We start from the raw sequence: 23,037 nt of genomic DNA, 5'->3' as shown, positions 1-23,037 counted from the left end.
ATCCTCCCAATCCAAGAGCAAGGGAGATCCTTCCATTTTCTGGTGTCCTCTTCAATTTCTTTCTTCAAAGACTTATAGTTCCTGGAGAAAATCAACAAGATCGATAAACCCCTATCCAAACTAATCAAACGGCAGAGAGTGAATACGCAAATAAATAAGATCAGAAATGAAAAGGGGGACATAACCACAGACACAGAGGAAATTCAGAGAATCATTAGATCTTACTACAAAAGCCTGTATGACACAAAACTGGAAAATACAAAAGAAATGGACATTTTTTTAAATAAGTACCATATACCAAAGCTAAACCAAGACCAGGTGAATGATCTAAATAGACCGGTTACTCGCGAAGAATTAGAAATGGTTATCAAAAATCTCCCTTCGAAAAAAAGCCCAGGACCAGATGGTTTCAATGCAGAATTCTACCAGAACTTCCAAGAAGAACTAATACCTATACTCCTTAATGTATTTCACAATATAGAAACAGAAGAGTCATTGCCAAATTCCTTTTATGAAGCTACAGTTACCCTGATACCAAAACCACACAAAGACCCAACCAAGAAAGAGAATTACAGACCTATCTCACTCATGAATATCGACGCAAAAATTCTCAACAAAATACTGGCAAACCGAATCCAAGAAAAATTATCCATTATGATCAAGTAGGCTTCATCCCAGAGATGCAGGGCTGGTTCAACATACGCAAATCTATCAATGTAATCCACCATATAAATAAACTGAAAGAAAAAAAAAACATATGATCATTTCATTAGATGCTGAAAAAGCATTCGACAAAATTCAACACCCCTTTATGATAAAGGTCTTGGAGAGAATAGGGATACAAGGGTCCTACCTAAATATAATAAGAGCTATTTACAGCAAGCCAACAGCTAACATTAAATTAAATGGAGAAAAACTCAAAGCCATTCCACTAAAATCAGGAACACGACAAGGATGTCCACTCTCTCCATACCTCTTCAATATAGTGCTTGAAGTTCTAGCAATAGCAATAAGACAACATAAGGAGACCAAGGGGATTCGTATTGGAAAGGAAGAAGTTAAGCTTTCGTTATTTGCAGATGATATGATAGTATACATAAGTGACCCCAAAAATTCTACCAAAGAACTCCTACAGCTGATAAACACCTTTAGTAATGTGGCAGAACATTCACATTTTAAATGATACATTATTTTGTATTATAGATCTTTGTTTAAAATGTTACTATTTAGACAAAACAAGAATGAGATTACCGAACGTTGCTAATTTATCTTAATTAAAAGAGCAAATAACGTGTGATTAAAAACAGATTTACACTTTTTCTATAAATAATAATTTATGTTTGCATAAATGATATACATCAAAAACATTCATTCTATTATTATATATCATTGTATAATATAAAGTATAACAATATTTCAGTATTTTTCTGTCTCCTGATAAAATAGTCTTTTTTAGCTTCGTATTTGATGTTGACATTTGTAGGCATTTTTGTTTATTTGTTTCTAGACAGGGTCTCACTACACAGCTCTGGCTTCCTGGAATTCACTGTGCAGTCCAGACCAGACATGAACTCGCAGAGATCTGCCTGCGTCTGCCCCCCAAATGCTGGGGTTAAAGGCATACGCAACCACCATCCAGCTTTATAGGCATTCTTTAGACTCATAAACGTAAACTTTGGGAAAAGGAAATAAAGAAGTGAGTGTTAAACACACTCAATGGCAAATAGCTGTCGTGTTCTTTCTACCCCACCCTCTGCAATGTGACTTCACAGCGCTGTTTCAGCAGCATTTCTCTTGCTTGCTCTCCGCTTCTATGACTTTCTTCTCTTTTTTAAAATTACACACAGTTTTTTTTCATAATTCATATGGAGATTGGTTTCAGAAAGGAATAGACTTCAAAGGAGAACATTCCATACACAGTGAACCCTGATATTTTTGTGTGTTATTCTAAATACCCAGTCATAATATTAAAAAGGAATAATGCCTAGTCATCTAAATAATTCACTAGCTTAAGATTTCATGAGGCGAACTGTGTTTTGAAGATTATACATGCCATAATTTATGTAATTTTATAATTGCATGCTTATATTTAAAAGTCCGAATGAAAGATACTATATTTCACAAATGATGTGATGATTGTTTTCTATTTTAACTAAAGTTCCAACGTGAATAAGATTGTTTTGGTTTGCTTAGAACAGTAGAATTTGCTTTTCCACTAGGTGACGGGGCTACCTCCTCTCCAGTTACTGGTCACCCTAGCAGTGTCGGATATGGGTTCCATCTCATGAACGGGGCCTTAAAGGAAATGAGATATTGATTGGTTACTCCCACAAACTTTGTGCCCCATTGCTCTCGGATTCCTTGCAGGCAGGACAGCATTGTAGATCAAAACCTTCTTATCTTTCTGTGGTCAAACATGAAATCTCCTGTGACTCATAGCTCTTCCAAGGCCAGTGTCCATGAGTCTAGCATCACCGTTGTGTGATGACATTCGACTAAACACAGTCTTCATGAAAATGCTTCAGTTTTCAGAAAGTGTGTGGTTCACCTGTGGGAAGAGCAGGGTTTAATTCTGAAGACATTTGCTCTCATTAATGATTTCAGAGGCTCTCTGCCAAAGACCAGTCATAGTCTTAGCATCCTTAAAATCAGTATGTGACATAAACAAGTCCAAGACATCTGTCTCTATAACACTTTGAATCATGTCACTGATAATGTAGGTCCAAATTCTCTTTCTCAGAAAAAAAAATGGTTATAAAGCAGGAAAGTTATTTGAATTTGGGGAAGTCAATGGTAGGTTCCAAAACCATCACAGTGTTTGTAATGAGACTAAGATAGTCTTAACTTTCCAAAACACTATTATTTAATTTTTAAGGCTTACTTTTCACTGAAAATTTGTCCTAATCTACATATAACATTGAGCAACTTACGTGTATCAGGTTCCCTGTGTTTTCTATAAATATAATTAAATAAGTATGGAAAAGAATATTTTTGCTTTGATGTAATTCTTTTATGCACTGTCATTTTCAATGTTTTTCCATCATAGAAAAGGACATTCTTTTGTCCTTCACTTAAGAATGTGAATTGTAAACATTTTGGCAACAACCATTCCTTAATTTAGTACATTTATTTATTTAGTGCATGTTTGTGTAGATTAAGAAGAAAACATTCTTTAAAAGTTGGTGCTGATCATTTTAAACCTTTTCATATCTTGTTTATTGAAGTATGTGCCTATGATGACTAACTCAGAGGACAAATTGAAATTGCAACATAAAGCAGACAAAAATATGGTAGATCTATAGTTTAAGCAGCAGTAGGTAAAACTATACCTATATCAGAATAAATGTGGTGTGTGTGTGTGTGTGTGTGTGTGTGTGTGTGTGTGTGTGTGAATCCTAAACACTTGAATGTAAACTTAACCATGATTTACTGGGCTGCCTAAGCCCAAAAGTGATGAATATTTTTAAATTATCAATTTCCCTGTAGTTGAAGAGGCCAACACTTAGGTCCACACGTAATAAATATTCAGGCCATCTCATCTTGAGAACTTATATGGGCAGTGAATTACAATGACCACTAGAGATCGATTCTGGGTTCATCATAACTCTCTGTGCCGGTAACTCACACCCACTTCATCACTTCTTCCACCCCTGACCATTAGTTAAAACTATAATGAAGTTTGCTGTACAAGATTAGAATTTATTTTGCAGACTTATTCTCAGATCTTTTAATTTTAAAGATTTTTGTTTTCAGACTTAGTTGAATTGTTAAATGTTTACTTTTTTTTTCATTTCAATCTTGAACATCGGAAAAGCTTAGATGATAATGGTCACAGAATCAGCAAGCCTTAGGCGCTTGCAACCACAGAAAGCAAACAGACATCCATTCCCATGGTTTCAACAAACACCAACTTTATCTTTTAAATCCCAGTCCTTTTATCTTACTAGTGTGATTACAGAACATCAAAGAAGTTGCGTTATTCCTTATGGTTTTTGTCACATCTTGTGGCACAATCTATTTATTTAAATAAATGTTATTTTTCAAATTTGATGCTCTATGCCTTAAAGGCGGAGATTACTTTATCTCACCTGTATTTGCTTTCCAGTAGACAAAGTCTCCATGAAATTATATCTTTAATATTGTGAAAGGAACATAGCAGATGGCCTTGAGATTGAGTTCCAAATCGGCTGCTGATCACTGGTACAGTGTAGAGCAAGCTGGATCACTACATCCGTGACTTAGGTGCTATAGAACTAACTGTCTCAAAGTGATGGAAATAGTACTGAAATTCACAAGAAAGGGCATTTTATAAATATAAAAACATCTCTTGCATGTTATCTATTCTTGTAAAAAAAAACATACTAGGTTTTGTCAATAAGGAAAAATCTTATCTTATTGTTTTGATTTAAATGTCATTTTCCTAAAATTGTTTACAGTGATTTTTCTTAATAAAAGAAAAGATTACAAATCCTATTTTCATGACTTTAGGTTTTAAAGTGAGCCCATAAAAATTTACTAAATTAAAGCTTTATGTAAGAATGAATGGGAATATCTCAATCCATAACAAGATTGGTAGGATGGTAAATGATAAGTGTATTTGCTCGTTGTGTGGCCTTCCATGATTAGCATAAAGGGTACCACCTAATAAACAACCAAGTACTTTCTTCATCATCTCACGATGGGAGCATTGGAATCAGAGCAGAGCGTCAAGGGCAGTCCACAGGGGGAATGAAATATGCCATTATTTCCTGCACAGTGAGGAGCACAAGTTTGGTGGTACACCTTTTCATTTTTCTCTTTACTGGGCCAGAAATGCAAATATTTGGAAAAATAACGTTGAAAGTTTACATTTCCTCACCTGACAGAAAGAAACTTGCAAAAACAACGATTAGCTTAGCGAAGTGTGCATGAACAAGAAGTGGTCTCCATAGAGTACTTGTGTTTAATCAGGTACATAGATACAGAATGTAAATATTTGAATCTTTGTACAACTATTTCAGGTATTGGAATATTTGAGCAAACTATCCCGATTCTTCCTTATGAAAATGAATTTCCTTTCTGTTTAAATCACTTTAAACAGAAACTCTGCATGTGACAACACAGTATGACAGCGATGTGTGATTTATCTCAGTAACAGAGCTGTAAACAGATTAAGGAGAGGGGCTCAAGACTTACATCACCCTCAGAAATTCATCTTCAGGGTCTTAAAAGATGCATGAAAACTCTCAGCACGCATCTCAGGGGAAAGCCTGTGAAGTGAACCTGAGACAGTTCTGTGGATATACTGCAGGAATCTAACAAGACCTCTCTGGGGGCTACCCCATTCTAAGTGTACCTCAGGAACTTATATAAGGCCTTCTACCCTGAGCATCAGTAGATTCAGTGTCCATCAATCACAACAGTTCCTGCTTTTAAATGTTTTTTTTCTATTTATTGAAAATAACTTTTGCATCCAGATTGTTTTGCTGATACTGGTTTTCCCTCCCTCACCTCCTCTGAGATTCTTCCCACATCTTTATTCAAGAATTTCATACAATCTATTTATCATATTCTTAACCGCAGACTCCTCCTATATTCTCCCTATTTGAATTTTCTTCATTCTTCCCCATCAAATCCAGTTTGTTTCCCAATTACTCTTGGAGGTTGGCTTTCCCTGAACTGTCATTGCCTACTAGGGGTCACATTGCTGAAGAAAGATGGCTGTCCTCCTTACAGAAGCTGTCAAATACCTGAAGCTCCTCAGCAAGCGGTGGAACTTTGTGTCCACCACCTGCCTCCATGCTAGGACTTTGTCTGGGTTGAGCTTTCACAAGTCTTGTGCATCTCGTCACAATTGCTATGAATTTATATGTTTAGTCCCTCTGCTGTGTCCAGGGGGACTGTTTTCTTGAAGGCATCCTTCTCTCTGGCACTTAGGTTGCTTTCACCCTTCTTCTACCAAGTTTCCTCAGCCTTGGGAAAATGACTGTATCCACTCAGGGCTAAGCATGGTATAGTTTTTTTTTTTCTCTGCACATTAACCAATTGGGGTCAGAGAGTTTCTGTATCCGTTGCCATCTACTTCGGGAAAAAATTTCTCTGATAAGGGGAAAGAGATGCTTTGTTTCATGGATATAGCAATAAGATATTAAAAGTCTTTTTAAAATTATGCTCATTTAACAAAATAATAGTATTACATTCTCCCCTATGGCCAAAGACCACAGGTTCTTGGTGCCATTAACAGTACTGGGAATAGGTTCTACCTCATAGAGCAGACATTAGATACAATCAGAAAGAAGTTGGTTACTCCCAAAACATTCATGTCACTATGGGCAAATGGAAACATCCTGTCAGGTCAGTCATTGGTTTGTATGGTTCACAGCTGGGTGAGATTGATGGTTACTTTTCTCTAAAAATAATACAATGACATATTAGTTTCTCTAATCTGAAATTCATACATGGAGGACAGTGGTAGTAGATATCATTTTGTGGTCTTCTTTACAATGATCACCTTTGTGATATCACAGTGTGGTCAAGGAAACATGAAGAAAGAGCACACAGATGCACTTTTGCCCTTTTCTTGATCTAGAATGAAGCCCCACACTTTATTCTAGATCATAAATAAATCAATGTCATTCAGTTGATCTGCAATATAAAATGACCTCAAGAAGAAAGGGTAGCTGAAAATCTCTTCATCCAACTCAGATCAATTGGACATTTCCTAGACCAGCTTCTCAATTATTTTCTCTCTTGAAGGATGGCTATAGCCTTTGCTAAAGGGTATTTCAATAGTTAAAATTTGATAATTGAAAACCATCTAAAGGACGATGGCTGCATGCTTTAGGGAATGAAAAATGCCAAGAACATTTTAAAAATTGTTTCATGGGTGTTGCTACAGGCTATCATTGCACCATCTTAACACCTCTCTAAAAATTCACTTAAAAAGTTTCCTAACATTAAAATGCTAGACATAACATATGCAATGGCAATGATAATATTGCCATACATTGAGGTGCAATGTACAGCTCACAAAGTAGTACCAATAGCACGAAAATCCTCTTCTTTTAGCAAAGTGGGATGTGCTCAGGCATGGAGGACCAGTCTAAAGAAACTGGAAGAGGTCCTAAAACACATAGTGACTATTGGCACAGAAGAGAACAGGTCAAAATGGGTTCCTAGAAAAAGTTTCAATGTCACTGATATATCTCAAAAACTATAGACTTAGACAGAGGAATCTGGAAATAGAACAGACATTTGATGTCTGGTATAAAGGATCAGAAAAAGAAAAAGAGTAATTCTGCAGACATGAGATTCAATGCAGGAGAAAATTAGCCAGCTATTTCCAGTTTCTCCTATATCAGCACTTTGGATTCTATCCCTGTTAACTTTCCTTATACTTTATCTGTAGAAAAGTGTTCCTTACACCAATATTTCAGCAGCAGCAACAGAAATATTTAAAGAATGCTATGCATATTGTCAGGGTTGCTGAAATAATACTCCCATGTTTTGAGCCTCCAATATTCAATGTAGTAAATTTGTTATTTGATCTTGTATCTTTATTTCTAATACTAGAATCCTCTGGTGATTGTGATGGTTGTAGTCTGGGGAATTATTCTGAGAATTTTAGTTTATTCCTTATTTCATGAGAAACATTTTATTGAATAAGCAAAAAAAGTAAAGCCATAGTAGGTGACAAATGGGCCCTCAACTGTCCCTTTTAAATCTAGAATTGTACCAGATGTGGTGGCACATGATTTTAATCCCCAGCACTCAGGAAGTGGAGGCAGTTGGATTTCTGTTTGAGGCCAACCTGGTCTACATAGTAAAGTCTTTCAGACCCAGAACTACACAGTTAGACCCTGTCTTTAAAAAAAGAAAAGAAAAGAAAAAGGAAGGAAAGAAGGAAGAAAAAGAAAAGCAAAAATCATTAAGTTCTCAAATAACTTGAGGAAAACTGATATATCTACATATGTACTTATATATATTTAACTGTGCATCCAAACTTTGAGAGATGTACTCCACTTTAGATAAAAACAAGTTCCTCTGCACTGTCTTTAAACTGCTTTAAATAGTACCAAATAGCAAGCTATTAAATTAATACTAAGTAGTTTTGTTTACTGTATGTATTTTTCTCAAATAATTTATCTTTCACTTGAATGTTATAGGACAGCGAGTGATATGTAACTGATGGTCTATGTGTTAAGATACTTTCAAATACTTGTTCAGTTAATTTATGAAGGCAATTTATGTCATAAAATAATCTAATTTTGTCTCTATCTCATAACAAATTATTCTTGAATGAATGAAGTCATGTTTTGGTTCCCTTTTATTGCACAAGCTAAAACACCGCCATAATGTCAAGCTGAAGTAATTGTAGGTATCATTCTCTTGACCCTTTGACAATATCATTAGAGTTACCAGTGGTTTGTTCCTTGTAGGTCTCTATATTTCTTTATTTCTCTATATTATTTTTTCTGAGACAATGTCTCCCTATGTAGTTCTGGCTGTCCTAGAACTCACTATACAGACCAGGCTGGCCTCAAACTCACAGAAATCCACCCAAGTTCTGGGACTAAAGACATTCACAAATGTGCCTGCTTGATGACTCTACATTTCATGAAGAAAAATCACTTCCTAGTTTAAAATAGATGAGTGAGCTGTGCAGTTTACTGCTTTAATCCAAGCACTCTGGAGGCAAAGGCAGTGGGATCTCTGAATCTGAGGCCAACCTGATCTACAAAGTGAGTTCCAGATCAGGCAGGGTTACACAAAGAAACCATGTCATGAGAAACAAAATATATATATAACTGTTTTACATATTGACAGATGTCTTTAGAAGATTTTTTAAGAAAGAAATTGAGGGTTTCATTGTGTAACCCTGGTTGGCCTGGGACTTGGTCACATAGTGCAAGCTGCCTTACACTATGAGAATATGCTTGCTTCTGTCTTCTGTGTTCTAGGATTAAAGGCATGTTCCACTATACCTGACAAAGAATCAGGGGACACAATACTTTTAAGATTTTTTTTACTAATTTAAATTATGTGTGTGTGTGTATGTTTGTATGCTTGTGGGTATGTGCATGTGACTATAGACCCTTCAGAAAACAGGCATTAGAGCTGGTGCTGCATGGCTGTGAGCCACCTGATGTGGGTTCTAGGAACAGAACCTGGGTCCTCTGGATGAGCAGCCAGTGCTCTTAAATCATTAAGCCATCTCTTTGATCCTAATTCAACTTTTTATGGAGCCTGTCTGCTTAGCAAGATATAGTTTCTGGTACTTGGTTAACACTGGACCAGGATCTCTTTTCTTTCTATTTTTCTATGGCAGGAACTCTCGGTCAAAGCCAGAACTCACTAATATGGCTAGTCTCTCTAGCCATCTTGGTATGAGTATCCCTGTCTCTGTCCCTGTCTCATTCCAAGGCTGGCAGTATAGGCGAGCTGCCATGCAGTACAGGTGAGCTGCCATGCCTATCCAGCATTTATCTGAGATCAAGGGATCTGATTCTTTGATCCTTTTGCTTATAGTAAGCATTTTGGTCATTGAACCATCTTCAATGTCCACTTTCATGTTAATAATGCTACATTCTTCTTTTAATATAGATAAAATAACTTTGGGGGTTATTTATTTGTTCTATGAATTCATTCAATTTTATCTTTATATATAACATTTTCCAGATAAATTTTATTAAGATATTTATCACAATGGCATATTTCATTCCTTTTTAAATTTTTTAAATTTTATTTTATCTGAAGATATATCCATATACCACATACATGCCTGGTGCCCAGGGATGCCAGAAGTAGGTGTCAGATCCCCTAGGATTGGAGTACAAAAGGTTGTAAGCTAACATGTGGGTGCTGGGAATTAAACCGAGGTCCACTAGAGAAGTGGTTCTCAACCTGTGGGTTACCACCCCATGGGGGCTTGGGCGACCTTTTCATAGGAATTGCCTAAGACTACCAGAAAACACAAATATTTACATTGTGAGTCATAGTAGTAACAAAATTACAGCTATAAAGCAGCAACAAAAATAATTTTATGGTTTGGGGTCACCACAATATAAGTCTTAAAGACTCAGTATTAGGAAGCTTGAGAAACAGTGGTCTTGAAGAGCAAGCCCTCTCTCCAGACCCTTCACAATTGCTTTCATGATAAGTTTGTGCATTAGTTACTATTAGTTATTAGTTATTATCACTGTGACGTAACATCTGAGAAAACAACTTAAGAGTAGAAGGACCATAGCTTCAAAGGTTTCAGACCATGGTTTCCTGGCATTGTTATTTCTGCCCTGCATATGGTAGAGCAGAGAGTATCATGATGGAATGACATGCAGGAAGGAGGTGAGCACTTCACCTTAGGTGTGACCAGAAACAAGAACAAAGAGGAAAGGCCCAGGCCAAGAAATATCTTCCAAGGCAAGCAGCCTGCTGCCAAGAATTATACAGACTCCCATGAGTCTATGCAGTTCTGTCAATGATCTGAAGAAGTCTATGCCCTCCTGAGCCATCCACCTCTGAACCATACCACCAGTTGTAACCTTAGCCTTCTACATGTGATCCTTTGGGGGAGACATGTCAAGTCCAAACCATAACAGAGGACTCTCATGTGAGATACTGTTGACTGAAAAAGTCACTTAACTATATTATAGATGACCCACTATGAATTTAATGTTCCCAAGTATTAATAAAGAATGTTGTAGAATTGTTTTCCTTGTTGTAATTGCTATCAAAGGAAAAAGACTTCTTTGGGAGAAAAGATGTCACAATAATGCATAAGATAAGATTTTTTAACACATGTTAACAAAACATTCAAGAGGGATTTGTTTTAGCTCCACTTGTAAGAGCTCCATTCTCTGTATTTGATGAGTTTAGAAGGACAAAGAAGATACCATGAAGTGGGTAGAGTGGTACTAATAATTTCTCCCTAATGTGAGTTGTGAGCTTTTATGTAAAACATGGTCGTTAATGTGGAATGTCCATCTGTATATGTGTTACTTTTATTGGCTAATAAATAAGACTGTTTTAGCCAATGGCTTAGCAGAGTAAGGAAATTTAAACATAGATATATAGAAATTGTAGGCAGAGTCAGAGAGACACCATGTAGCTGCTGAAGGAGAAAGACACCAGAACGTTACCTAGGTAGGCCACAGCCTCGTGGTAATAAACAGATTAAGAGAAATGGGCTAATTAAAGATGTAAGGACTACGAGGAATAGGCCTAAGCTATTGACCAAACAATGTTATAATTAATACAGTTTCTGTATGATTATTGGGGTCTGGGCAGAGGGGAAACAAATGAGCAGTCTCCACTTACTCGTCATGAGGAAACCTTGCTGAGTGTAAAGAAATGTGTCTAGTTTAGAGGACTAGTAACCTAACAGGGTCAGCACCTCTTAATAATTGGAAAAGCATAGATTGTAAGGGTTCCTCAAATGAAATTCTAAGCTCAGAGACATGCCTTTAACCTCCTTCCAACCACATAACATCTACAACTCAAGGACCCTTTTATTGTAAGCCATGTTCTCTAGAAACATGGCTGGTGTTCTTGCTTCATCACATGTCCAGAAGAGCTACAGACTAACAGAAACACAAATATGTGTTTACTCAAACATATCTATCCTATAATTTCACATATACTTTTGTAATATTTATTATTCTATGCAATTTTTAACCATAAGTCCCTATTTTGTCCCATTCCCTTTATCTTCACAGGTAAAGTACGGAAACTATGCTTTTGTATGGGATGCAGCTGTATTGGAATACGTGGCTATCAATGACCCAGACTGCTCCTTCTACACTGTGGGGAATACCGTTGCTGACCGGGGGTATGGCATCGCACTGCAGCATGGCAGCCCCTACCGAGATGTGTTTTCACAAAGGTAAGGCTGTTAAATGGTCTAAATAGAAAAGGGGAATGTAGATTATGAAAAGGTACTTAGCTACACTGTCTGGTGCATCCTATTTTTCTTCCTATTACAATTATATGAAAACAGTTTTTAGAAGTGATGTCATACAAGTAATTTCCTGTATAAAACATGTCCATTTCTTCATAAATGAGAGGAAAGTATTATTGTATATAACCTCTTTCATGCTCTAAAATTTTATGTGTCAAATAGAGTAGATGTGCTCAAAATTATGATGGAAGCTAAGCAATCTAGTCTACACTTCAGGAAGTGAACAACGTGGAGTTGTAGAAATTAACTTGTTTCTGAGAATATTAATGCACAAAATGTACTTCGGGATAAGTTAGAATACTAATTTTCAGATATGTTTGTGTGTGTGTATGTACACACACACACACACACACACACACACACATATATATATATATATATATATATATATATATATATATATATATATATATTCATGAGAATTTCATGAAGGAAATGGTAAAGCCTTTGAAATCCTCCATCTGGTATTAAAGTGTACATGAGATATTTGTGGTGGAACACAAGGAAAAGCTTATGGAGATAATACATCCAGCTTCAAACTAAAATGTTCTATGACAGGAAACTGCTTAAAAAAGAAAGTTTGAAAATAATTGTAGATTAATAATTTCTATCAGAGGTAATCACAGCATCTCATTCTATTTACAAAACAAACTTTGACTCCAGAGAGGGTCATTATCTTCTAGGTAGGCATATTGTTTATGTGATACTAATTGTAACCTTTATTACTTGATACTCGCTAGAAGATAATGCCCTATCAGAAAAGCACTTGGGTTCAGACAGCAAGCACTAAGCATCAATCACGGAAGTGGTTCTTCAAATTTTAAAACAGCAAAAGGACAGTAAAGTCTGACAGCAGGGGTCTACAAAGCACCCCATCCATAGCATATTCTATAGCTCTTCCATTAAGTAACCATAGAAAAGACAGATTTTTTTACTTCTCTGAAAAATGAGGAAGACTTATTCTAATTATTTATATTTGTCAATTATTTTAGACACAAAACAAACTCCAAAGTACTAGTGATTTACAAGAGTAAGTCATGTCTATTTCTGAACCACAAGGACTGGGTTCTGCTCTGAACTGTGAGTCACCTGAAGATCGCTTTCTATTCAGCTCCCAGTTGTTTGGCCCAAGTTGGCAAAGATTCCTCGTCTAGATTATCCAGTTTTCACTGCAAAAGAGAGTGCCATGTATCTGTTGTTCTGCCTCACTTCCTTCTTAGAGGCAGCACACATCCCTCTACTCATACCCCACTCAACAGGTTAAAAATCAATGGACCAGACCATTGTACTCCCCCTACAAAGAAGGGGTACACAGTTATAAACAATTATCTAATATCCTATCAATACCTTTTTGTCCTACATAAATAAGAAAAAACAAAACACATATAGCTGAAAAGCAAAAAAAAAAACCGTTGAAATAATGATTAATCAATCAAAATATTTATTGATGAGCAGATTTTAAGAGAAAAAAGCTGAAAAATCAATAATACCACAGGGAAATTGAATACAGTATACTTGCAGCTTAGTTGGAAATCCAAAACCCATTCATATGAAATAATAACAGCAAAGACATTTCTGTAAATGTGCACAATGTGCACTGACACATGCATCTATATACAAAATACCAAATTTACTTGTGTATTTAGTATTAAATTGTGTAGTTGAGACAGTAAAAAGAACTGAAGAGAATAATAAGGAGAATTAAGCAATGGAAAAATGATTAAATTTTCTCCAGAGATGGTGAGCCTTGAACTTGATATCCAAAATATTAGCTAAGAACAGTTAAATTGAAAGGAAATAGATAATTCATAATAAAATAATAGAGACCACAGGAAAGAATAGATAACAGCAGAATGGATTGAGAAACGATGAGGACATTCTTGTCTAAAAGAACACTTGACATTTTTATAACAGGCTATGAGCAGTACTAAAGCCTATTGGTGCTGAAGCCCATGAGTAAGATAGCAAAGCTGGCATTAAGGGCAAGTCTACACCCATCTTATGTGAAGGATGGAATTAAATTGGCAAAAGCTAGAGCAAACGTGGTAACTTGAGGCAGTGAAGGTCTGATCTAAACTGGCCAAAGAGAATGAGGAAAGAGAGACGATGCTTCTGAGAAATGAGGGCATGGTTACTTTCCATGTGAGGCTGGAAAAAATGATCAAGAGAAATGTAGTGTGGTTCCCTCCTGAAGGACCTGCAGAGAAGTCCAGTGAGTTCATGATGTCAGCTGAGAACAGGGTTTTGATTATTCATAATGGTTAAATGATATTCATGCCACTAAAAATGCTGTTACTTATAAGCTCTTATTTCTTGGTCTTTATGCAAAGAATGCAGTAAAATTGAAAGCAATCACAGATCTATTAAATTAATCATAACAAGCACTTGTTTCTTAGCATCTCTGGAGTCCTTCCTTATCAGAGATTTTAATTCTGAAGAAACAGACTCCACTTCACTTATAAATGCAATGTTAAGCATTGGGCATTGTTTCTCTCTGTTTGATCAGCATTGTAGATATGGGAAGCTAGAATTGTTCCTTTCTATGTAGTTCTTTAATATCAACACCGGGCAGCTTGATTCTTTGGCCCCCTGGAGGAAGATTGGAATATTACTGCACAGTCAAGCATGTGTCAGTTCATTTCCTCAAATGCATGTTCAACAGAATCTGTGCCTGGAATTAGAGTACATTTGGAGTCTATCACTATTAAGAAAATGGGATCATTTTATTAGCTGGATTTAAAAGGTAGAAGGAACATTAAAGATAACCACTGTCAACACTGGTGATTCTAGCTGCAACTTTGATGGATCAGCCCATCTCAAGCACTGATTAGAACAGATGACCAAAAGCTGTTGTGGCTGTTTTCAATGAAAATGAAAATACTCTGATTGATAATTTCAGAGTCAATTTTCATTATTTTTCAGATGACTCTGTGTCTGTATCAAAGAAATATAATATATATTGAATATCACTTCTAAAATAAAAATACAAATTGATATAGTAACTATTTGTATTACCTTCTTTTTTCTATTTGTCAGGTTTTTCGATGCTTGTGTATGTTATGGAGATGTCACGCAGTCATAGGCAATGTTGCACAGTTGCTTGTCACAGATTTGCATGTAAGTGCAGGACTATTACGATACACATACTAATGCTGAGTAGATACCTAGGCTGAAGTGAACTCAGAAAACAGGGACTGTACTCATTTTGTAATCATGTGTGAGTAGATGACTTCAAAGCCAGCAAGTGCTACAACATATGCTTTTCACCACAGAATTTTATACAACTTTTGTTTCTTTAGCCTAAAAAAGAAAAAAAAACTAGGTAAGCAGCCATCCGAAGTTTAAAATCATTCTGTAACTCCTAGTTCAGGCACGGAATGCACTGCAAGCGTTGTCCGTCATACTAATACGTAAGCTTGTCTTTTGACATATGCAGGGACTTTTAGTTTCTGCTGCCAGCTTACCTTTGTGCACACCAAAGAGACAAAACTCTTCTAGCAAATTTTATGGAAGTGTGAATGTGTGAGAGAGAGAGAGAGAAAGAGAGAGAGAGAGCACTTACTGGTTCTTAGCTATTTGTTTATGTTTTAAATAGTTAGTATTAAATCAATTTTGAAAAATAAAATCATAATCAGTCAAATATTTTCTTAACAAGTTTAAGAAGAATGTAATTTTGAGATTGATCTATTTGAACTATTAAATTAACTGCAGAATTGAACTCAGAATTTTATCTGTTTAAAAGCCTAAAATGATATCCCTCCATATATATGGGAGTGCACATGTGTGTGCATGTTTGCATGTGTGTGTATACACACGTATGTATATTTAGGAATTTCACATATATACTAACCTCTCTTCTCAAAACTTAGACGCTATCAAGCAAACTTAACTTCTGAGTCTAATGTCATTGTTTATGAAGAAGAGACATGGCTTACCAATTGCTTTTGTCTCTTAAACCCGGAATATGGATGAATGTGCTATCTCTGGCTTACACGGAAACAACATTGTCTTCTAAGATAGTGGTTAACATTCATGAAAGACTTAATGAGTGAAAGGAATTTTGCACAATAAGATCCCTGTCTATATTAAGTATCAATCCCAACATAAGCTTCTAAACACCGTTATTAACCTCACTTTACATTTGAGAAAGCTTATTTAAAGATTTACAGCTCTCCAAAGTCACGAAGCTGAGTGGCAGGGATACCCTTTGAATGAATGCTAATGCTCTGACAGCCTATTTCAAGTAGCTGTGCTGGACAGGAGTCACAAATCTGGAAAGTTAGACTCACCATGATCAGAAGTATGCTTTTATTACTAGCAAATTTAACAGATGTGGCAGTGTGTGGTTTATGTTTGCTATGCATACATATACATGTGTGGATACAGAAATATGTATGGATATATGTGCTTATGTATGGAGGTGTGGGGTGTCCTGCTCTATTACTCTCATATAATAGTTCTGTTTCTATCCTTTTGAAAAACCTCTGTACTGTTTCCTGTAGTGACTATTTCAATTTCTATTTCTACCAACAGTGGAAGCATTGTCTTAACCCATGCCTTCATAGCACCTTCTAACCTCTGTTCCATTTTTTTGACCAATAGCTCAGGCTTATTACTAACTAACTCTTATATTACATTAGTACATACCAATCCCAGTTCCCCCTCCCTCCCCTCTTGCACCTCACCTTCCCCTCACTTCATACCTCATCTGTTCCTCAGAGAGAGTAAGGCTTCCTATGGGGAGTCAACGAATTCTGTCACATCACTACATGACATCCCCCATGTCTAGGCTGAGCAAGGTTTCTCTTCATAGGAAATGGGTTCCAAAAAACCAGATTATTCATTAGTAATTGCTCCTGAACCCACTATTAGGGGTCCCACAAACTGCCTAATTTGCCAACTGTCACCTGCTTTTATGGGGGCTGAATCAGTCTCATGCAGGTTTCCTGGTTGTCTCTCTGGAGTCAGTGAGCTCCCACAAGTGTGGGTCAGCTTTTTCTGTGGGTTTCCCCATCCTGGTCTTGACCTCTTTGCTTATGTCATGGCTCCTCTGTCTCTTCGACATGACTTAGGGAGCTCTGTCCAGTGGTTAGTTCCACACCTAACCACTCTAAAAGAGACATACATGGATCCACCTAGCAAGGGAAAACAGACATGATCCCCAAAAACCTTCATCCAGTAACTTATAGAAGCAGATGCAGAGATGTAGGTGCAAAGTGGTTAGGTATGGAACTAACCTTTGCCCCATTTTTATACTAAATGTACCTTATATTTCCATGATGACAAGTGATGTTGGTTTTTTTCTTTACTTGTTATCCCTTGTCACCTTTTTAAGATATTTGTTTTGACTTATTGTATATTTTAATTCTTTTAGTGTTGAATTTGGGGTGTCCTTTATGTATTCAAAATATTCACCCCCCTTGTCAAACATGCAGGATTATGTTCCAAACATCATTTACAACCATCCTCCAAGCTATGAACAGAATGCTTTTGTTGTAAGTTGACTGGCTATTTTAATCTAGCTTTCTATTTACTTCTGATAATTTCTATGTCTATGCCAGGCCATTCTGTTTTGACTCTTAGAACTTCATGATGGATGTGTGCTATTTGATCAATCTGCAAAAGTTATGAAATTGAAAAGTAATTGACTAGACTGGAGGGAATCCACCTACATCTGTGATATAAACTCCCTGTGATATAAGATCCTATCAGGGATTTTATTTGAAAATGTATTCCAAGTGGAAGGAAACAAACCACACAGGAGATATTTTTAAATAGTATTTGAATAAAAAACTAAGTAAGGTAATGTCTTGTTTTGTTCTCGGTCACCCAGCTAGATTAGACCCAAAATAATCACATAGAAACTGTATTAATTAAATCACTGCTTGGCCCATTAGCTCTAGCTTCTTATTGGTTAATCTCTTACATATCAATTTGACCCATTTCTATTAATCTGTGCATCACCATGTGACAGTGGTTTACTGGGTAAAATTCCCAGCATTTGTCTCCAGCAGCTCCATTGCCTCTTTCTGACTCCGCCTTTCTTTCTCCCAGCATTCAGTCCAGTCCTCTCAGCCTACCTATGAAGTCCTATCAACAGGCCAAGGCAGTTTCTTTATTCATTAATGGTAATCACAGCACACAGAGGGGACTCCCACATCAGTAATGGCCTAGGAAAGGAAAAGGGACTGAACTAGTGTGAAGGAAATGCAAGTAGGAGAGAAAGGAAGAGAGGTATCAAATGCAGTACTGACCATCAACTAGACAGGAAGACCAAAAAAAAGAGGAAGGAAACTGAGTGTGAACTCTTCAGCCTTGCTGGCTGCCAGATAAGGAAGACATAAGGAACATGAGCAGTTTTGAATTTCTGGTTTGGTCTAGACATGATGAGATTGAGCACTAGAGGACAATCTAGACATCTGACAAGTGATGGCATCTGGTGGGAGTGGGAGGAAGCCATTAGAACAGTGGATACTACGCTCATCAAGATGAAGAAATCAGGAAGGTGAACATCCAAACTCGCTAGGCTCCCACAAAGCCAGCACATTACGTAGAATCAAAACCCCTTGCCATTGTCCTTGGCGTCTCATCAGCTCTCATTGTTCGCCATGTTCAGAGAGTCCAGTTTTATCCCATGCTTTTTCAGTCACAGTCCAGCTGACCTTGGTGAGCTCCCAATAGATCAGCTCCACTAGATATGGACGGAGAGGGGAGGACCTAGGACTAAGCACAGGGCAGGGAACCCTGACTGCTCTTTGGACTGGAGAGGGAGGGGGAAAGGAGTGGGGGGAGGGGGAGAAGGGTGGGAGGAGGGGGAGGGAAATGGGAGGCTGGGAGGAGGTGGAAACTTGTTTTTCTCAATAAAAAAAATATCTAAAAAAAAAGCTACAAAAAAAAGATGAAGAAATCAGGCAGACATTGGAATGTAGTAAAAGGAACGGTGGACCTGCTTTTCATCCCTCCTGGCTGCTCAGCTAGTTAACACCCAAAATAATTACACGGAAACTGTATTCATTTAAACACTGCCTGGCCCATTATATCTAGCCTCTTTTTGGCTAACTCACATCTTGACTAACCCATTTCTAACAATCTGTGTAGCACCACGAGGTGGTAGCTTACTGGAAAAGATCCTAACCTATGTCTGTCTCAGTTCGGAGAATCATGGCATCTGCTTGACTCCGCTTTCTTTCTCCCAGCATTCTGTTCTGTCTACTCCACCCACCTAAGGTCTGGCCTATCAAAAGGCCAAGGCAGTTTCTTTATTTGACCAATGAAATTAACACATAGGCAGAAGACCCTCCTGCATCATTGGAAAGGGTGCAAAAGCAGAAGGGAACTGGTGGAAAAGCTGCTTCCAGTCTCTTGCTTGGTTTTCTGTCTGCCTCCCTTTCATAGTCACCAGTCCTTGAGAACATCTTAGTCTGTCTCCTGGAACACTGTCACCCTCACCATCTTTACTCCATACTGTGCATTTTGGGAGCCTCATTCATGGTTCACCCCCTAGGAAATTTCCTTGCCAAACCCAGCTCTAGCCAAACCTCCATTTATTTGAGTAGTTTGTCTTCTTGGCAACATAGAGTTTACCTTTTGATGGTCATTCATTTCTTTTGTTCTTTCTTCACTTTGCAAATGTTCCAGATTTTTAGTTCACAAATAATTGCAAGTTTATAATTTCTTTTGTCTTCTTTAATAGATAATTATTTATGCCTACTACTTATTTAATTTGTTTTTCTTAATCAACCTTTGAAGAAAAAAAGGTAGTACTAGCTTTACCCTGATTCTTGAGATAGGAAACTTGCTCAAGATATTAAATATTATTATTTGTGTTTATTGATCTAGCCAATAAATATTTAACTATTTGTTGACCAAGAAGTATTGAATACAGGCTTTCTTTTTTTTTTTCATTTTTTTTGGTCATTCTGTAGCCCATGCTAACCTAGAATTTTATGTAGTCTAAGGAGGTGTCCCTCCTGCTAGGATAACAGGTATGGGTTGCAGTTTCTGGTTGTTATTCTTTTCTGGAGACAAAATAACAAGTGATATTGAATAAGTTGCATTTTCCTAGAGATTATATTACAGTAGAAAGCCAGAGAAGAGCAGCATACAATAAGTAATGGGACAACATCATATTGGAAATGTACTATGAAAAAAATATCGTGAGATTAGAGAATATTTATTCTCTATTCTCTGGTCAGAACCTGAAATACAAAATTTGACCGAAGAATGTTTAATGCATAAGAAATGGGTGTAAAAGTCATTTCACGGGAGCAAATTGAAGAGTTCAAGGACTGCAGGGAGTGACAGATAGGAGAGGGGTGGGCAGAAAGAGGAAAGCACAGAACAAGCCAAGTATGCAAGTGCTGCCAGAGAAGCAGGGCAAAGAGTTCCGAGCTTTGTCCTCTAAGAAAAGTGAACTGCAGATGTTAGAGAAGCAAGAGACCTGCTGAAACGTAGATGCTATGAAAAAAGGAACATACAGGAAGGAGTGAGGAAAGTGTGCACCAGGAGGCCAGCAGAAACCAGTGCAGTGGTCCAGGGATCCCGCATCATGGGGAAAAGCAATGGGGTTTGCTCTGGCACAGCCATGAACCCAGTGGAGCTGGAAAAGAGCTGACCTGTCAGAGGTCAGCCAAGAGGGGCAAAAGAGTGACTCAAGGGAAGTCAGGAAACAAACAGCATAGAGACCTCAGCTTTGAGATTGGTAAACTTAAGATATTTATTAGGAAGACTAGTTAAGGTTATAATTTTGTTATAACAGTGTGAGACTTCAGAGATAACATGGAAATTATATGCAGAAAGATCTGGGTGACGGGCTTTGGCCTGAGGAGTCTACAGACGGTTCTAGTAGTCATGAGAGCAGAATGCTCAAATGAAATGAGTGGGGTGAATGGGAAGAGAATAAGCAGAAAATATACAGCCCTGTGTCATTTCTAAAGTCTAGCAATGAAAATCAGTTAGTCACCAGCTTTTGTCTATAAAAAGGAAACTCCAGATATATTCCTATGAAATGATTATTTCAGAAAATACAAACATGGTGGCTGACACACATTTGTGACCTCTGCACTTCAGAGGCTGACAAAGGAGGACTGTGAGTTCAACACCCGTTAGGGTTACACAATGAAACTGTGTCTTCAACCAGATAATTGAAATCTGGAGTTTTAATGGATCAGCAGAACGTGGCTAAGTAGAATGTTCTGCTCCACTTCTCTAAACATCCCTCCTTGCTCTGTGATCAAAGGATGCTAACAGAAACATCCTTTCTCATTCAGAAAAGGGAGTTCTTCTGAGGTCATATTTACCTCAGCTGAGCAATCTATGCTGGAATCCACAATAGTGTCTTAGATAATCTGGTGGATGTCGACTGTGCTACCCTCTATAACAAATCTGAAAGAAAGCTGGCAGATGAGAATGCAGGACCACAGGGGAAAGAATCACGACCCATGCCTGATCAACTGTCACTCACAACACACTTGTGCCAGCCTCTCATTCCAAGTTCTCACACTGACTAAGCACCCTCACTTTGTCCTCAGAACACCCCTGGGTAGGTGCTGTTGGCATCCCATTTTATAGTCAAGGAATCTGACAAAGTAACAGCTCTGATGATAGTTAAATGAGAGTTAATAAGTAGCTGAAATGGGATTTGAACCAAGAGTAATCTGACTCCAGAAGTCATGTCCTACACCAGTTTAGTCTGGAGTGGGAAAGAAGGAGGAGGAAAGCCTGCTGTGTTCACCTGTGAGACTGTCAATAGGAAACATAGAAGGAGACAGGATGAAGACAGGAGAAAGTTAGGAAATGGCTATGCATGCATTGAATTTGTAGTGACACGATGTCTGTCTGAAAACCAATAAAGTATGAGCTAGGAGGTTGGGTGGGATGAATATAGGAGAGACAGATATAGGATATCACTGCACAGAGTAAGAGAGCCATCAGGAGACACTGTGTAGACAGAACCAAGCCCTGGATCTGACATTAAGCAAGAAAGAGGAGAAGGCTGAAAGACTGCCTGTAGAATGGGTAAAGACAGCAAGCTGTGAAATTTTACATCGCTGAGCTGTGTATTTTATAGCTATTTTGTTTAAATGAAGCTTATGGCCACCTCTGCTATGTTGGGGCCCTCACCCTGAGAGACAGAATTTGTCAACCTTTAAGCAAGTGTCAGAGCACCTGGGGGACCTGACAGAACAATCATTTATGCCCTCCAGGCCTGGCATTTCTGATTCCAGAGTGTGCATAATCTTTATTTCTAACCAAGTTCCAGTTCCTGCTGTTATCATAGGCATCCTGAGAACCATTATTCTAATACATGGTTGTTGACTTTCTTGTTCTTTTCTATTATTTCTTCTAATTTATCTCTTTTATTGCTTCGTCTTTTCTATGCTGTGAGATATTCCAGTAATTTGGGAAATACTTTTATTTGTAAATTCAACCATGTGCTGGTGACTCCAACCTTCTGTTAACTCATCTAAATATGTGATATCATTATTGTGTGTAGTCAATTAGAAAGCCTAATGTGGTGGTGCCCGCAGGAATCCCAGCATTTAGGAAGCTGAGACCAAAGAATTAGGATACAAAGTCAGCCTGGGCTATAACAAAACCCTGCCTCAAAAGTAAATAAAGAAACAAAATACAAAGCAAAAGCATAGCTAAGGAAACAGGAGAAAACCAGGGATTGTTCACATGGACTCAACAAACAAGGTACACACGAGTCCGAAGCTATGATTCCTGTTTAATATCTAATTCGGTTACCATTACTGAATTTCTTCTACTTCATCAACGAGGACAACACCTTCCCCAAATGAAAGTCACTTTTCATGTGGCTGTATTGATCATCTGGCTTTGTCTTTGAAATTTTCCCTGGTTGGTGTTGTTGCCCCCTGGGGTTGCCCCCAGGAATCCCATTGAGAAGCTAGAGAATCTGTAACTCAGGCTAGACATCTAAACAGTTGATTTTCTTCAAACACTTGACTGTTGACTTTAATTGATTCTAGGCTCAGCCCTCAGCCTACCACAAGCGTGTCTGTAGCCCTTGTCACAGTAACTTGCCCTGTCTATTATTATTAACATAATCTCTTGGAAGTAAAAATGCTACATGATATCAT

At 37.6% G+C, this 23,037-nt stretch overlaps 1 protein-coding gene across 5 annotated transcripts in view; it reads left to right on the top strand.

Annotated features, from left to right (window-relative positions):
* The window catches only part of Grid2 (glutamate ionotropic receptor delta type subunit 2), a 1,369,063-nt gene that overhangs the window by 1,198,763 nt on the left and 147,263 nt on the right, over positions 1 to 23,037 (top strand). For all 5 annotated transcript variants that reach the window (XM_075983936.1, XM_075983939.1, XM_075983937.1 and 2 more), the window contains one exon: positions 11,694 to 11,860. In XM_075983936.1, coding sequence (XP_075840051.1) covers positions 11,694 to 11,860 — 167 coding nt within the window. The remainder of the gene's footprint in view (positions 1 to 11,693; positions 11,861 to 23,037) is intronic.

Source organism: Microtus pennsylvanicus, chromosome 8 (genome assembly GCF_037038515.1).
Source record: "Microtus pennsylvanicus isolate mMicPen1 chromosome 8, mMicPen1.hap1, whole genome shotgun sequence".
Lineage (NCBI taxonomy): Eukaryota > Metazoa > Chordata > Mammalia > Rodentia > Cricetidae > Microtus > Microtus pennsylvanicus.
Note: the sequence above shows the minus strand (reverse complement) of the source record. Positions and strands in the feature narration are given on the sequence as shown.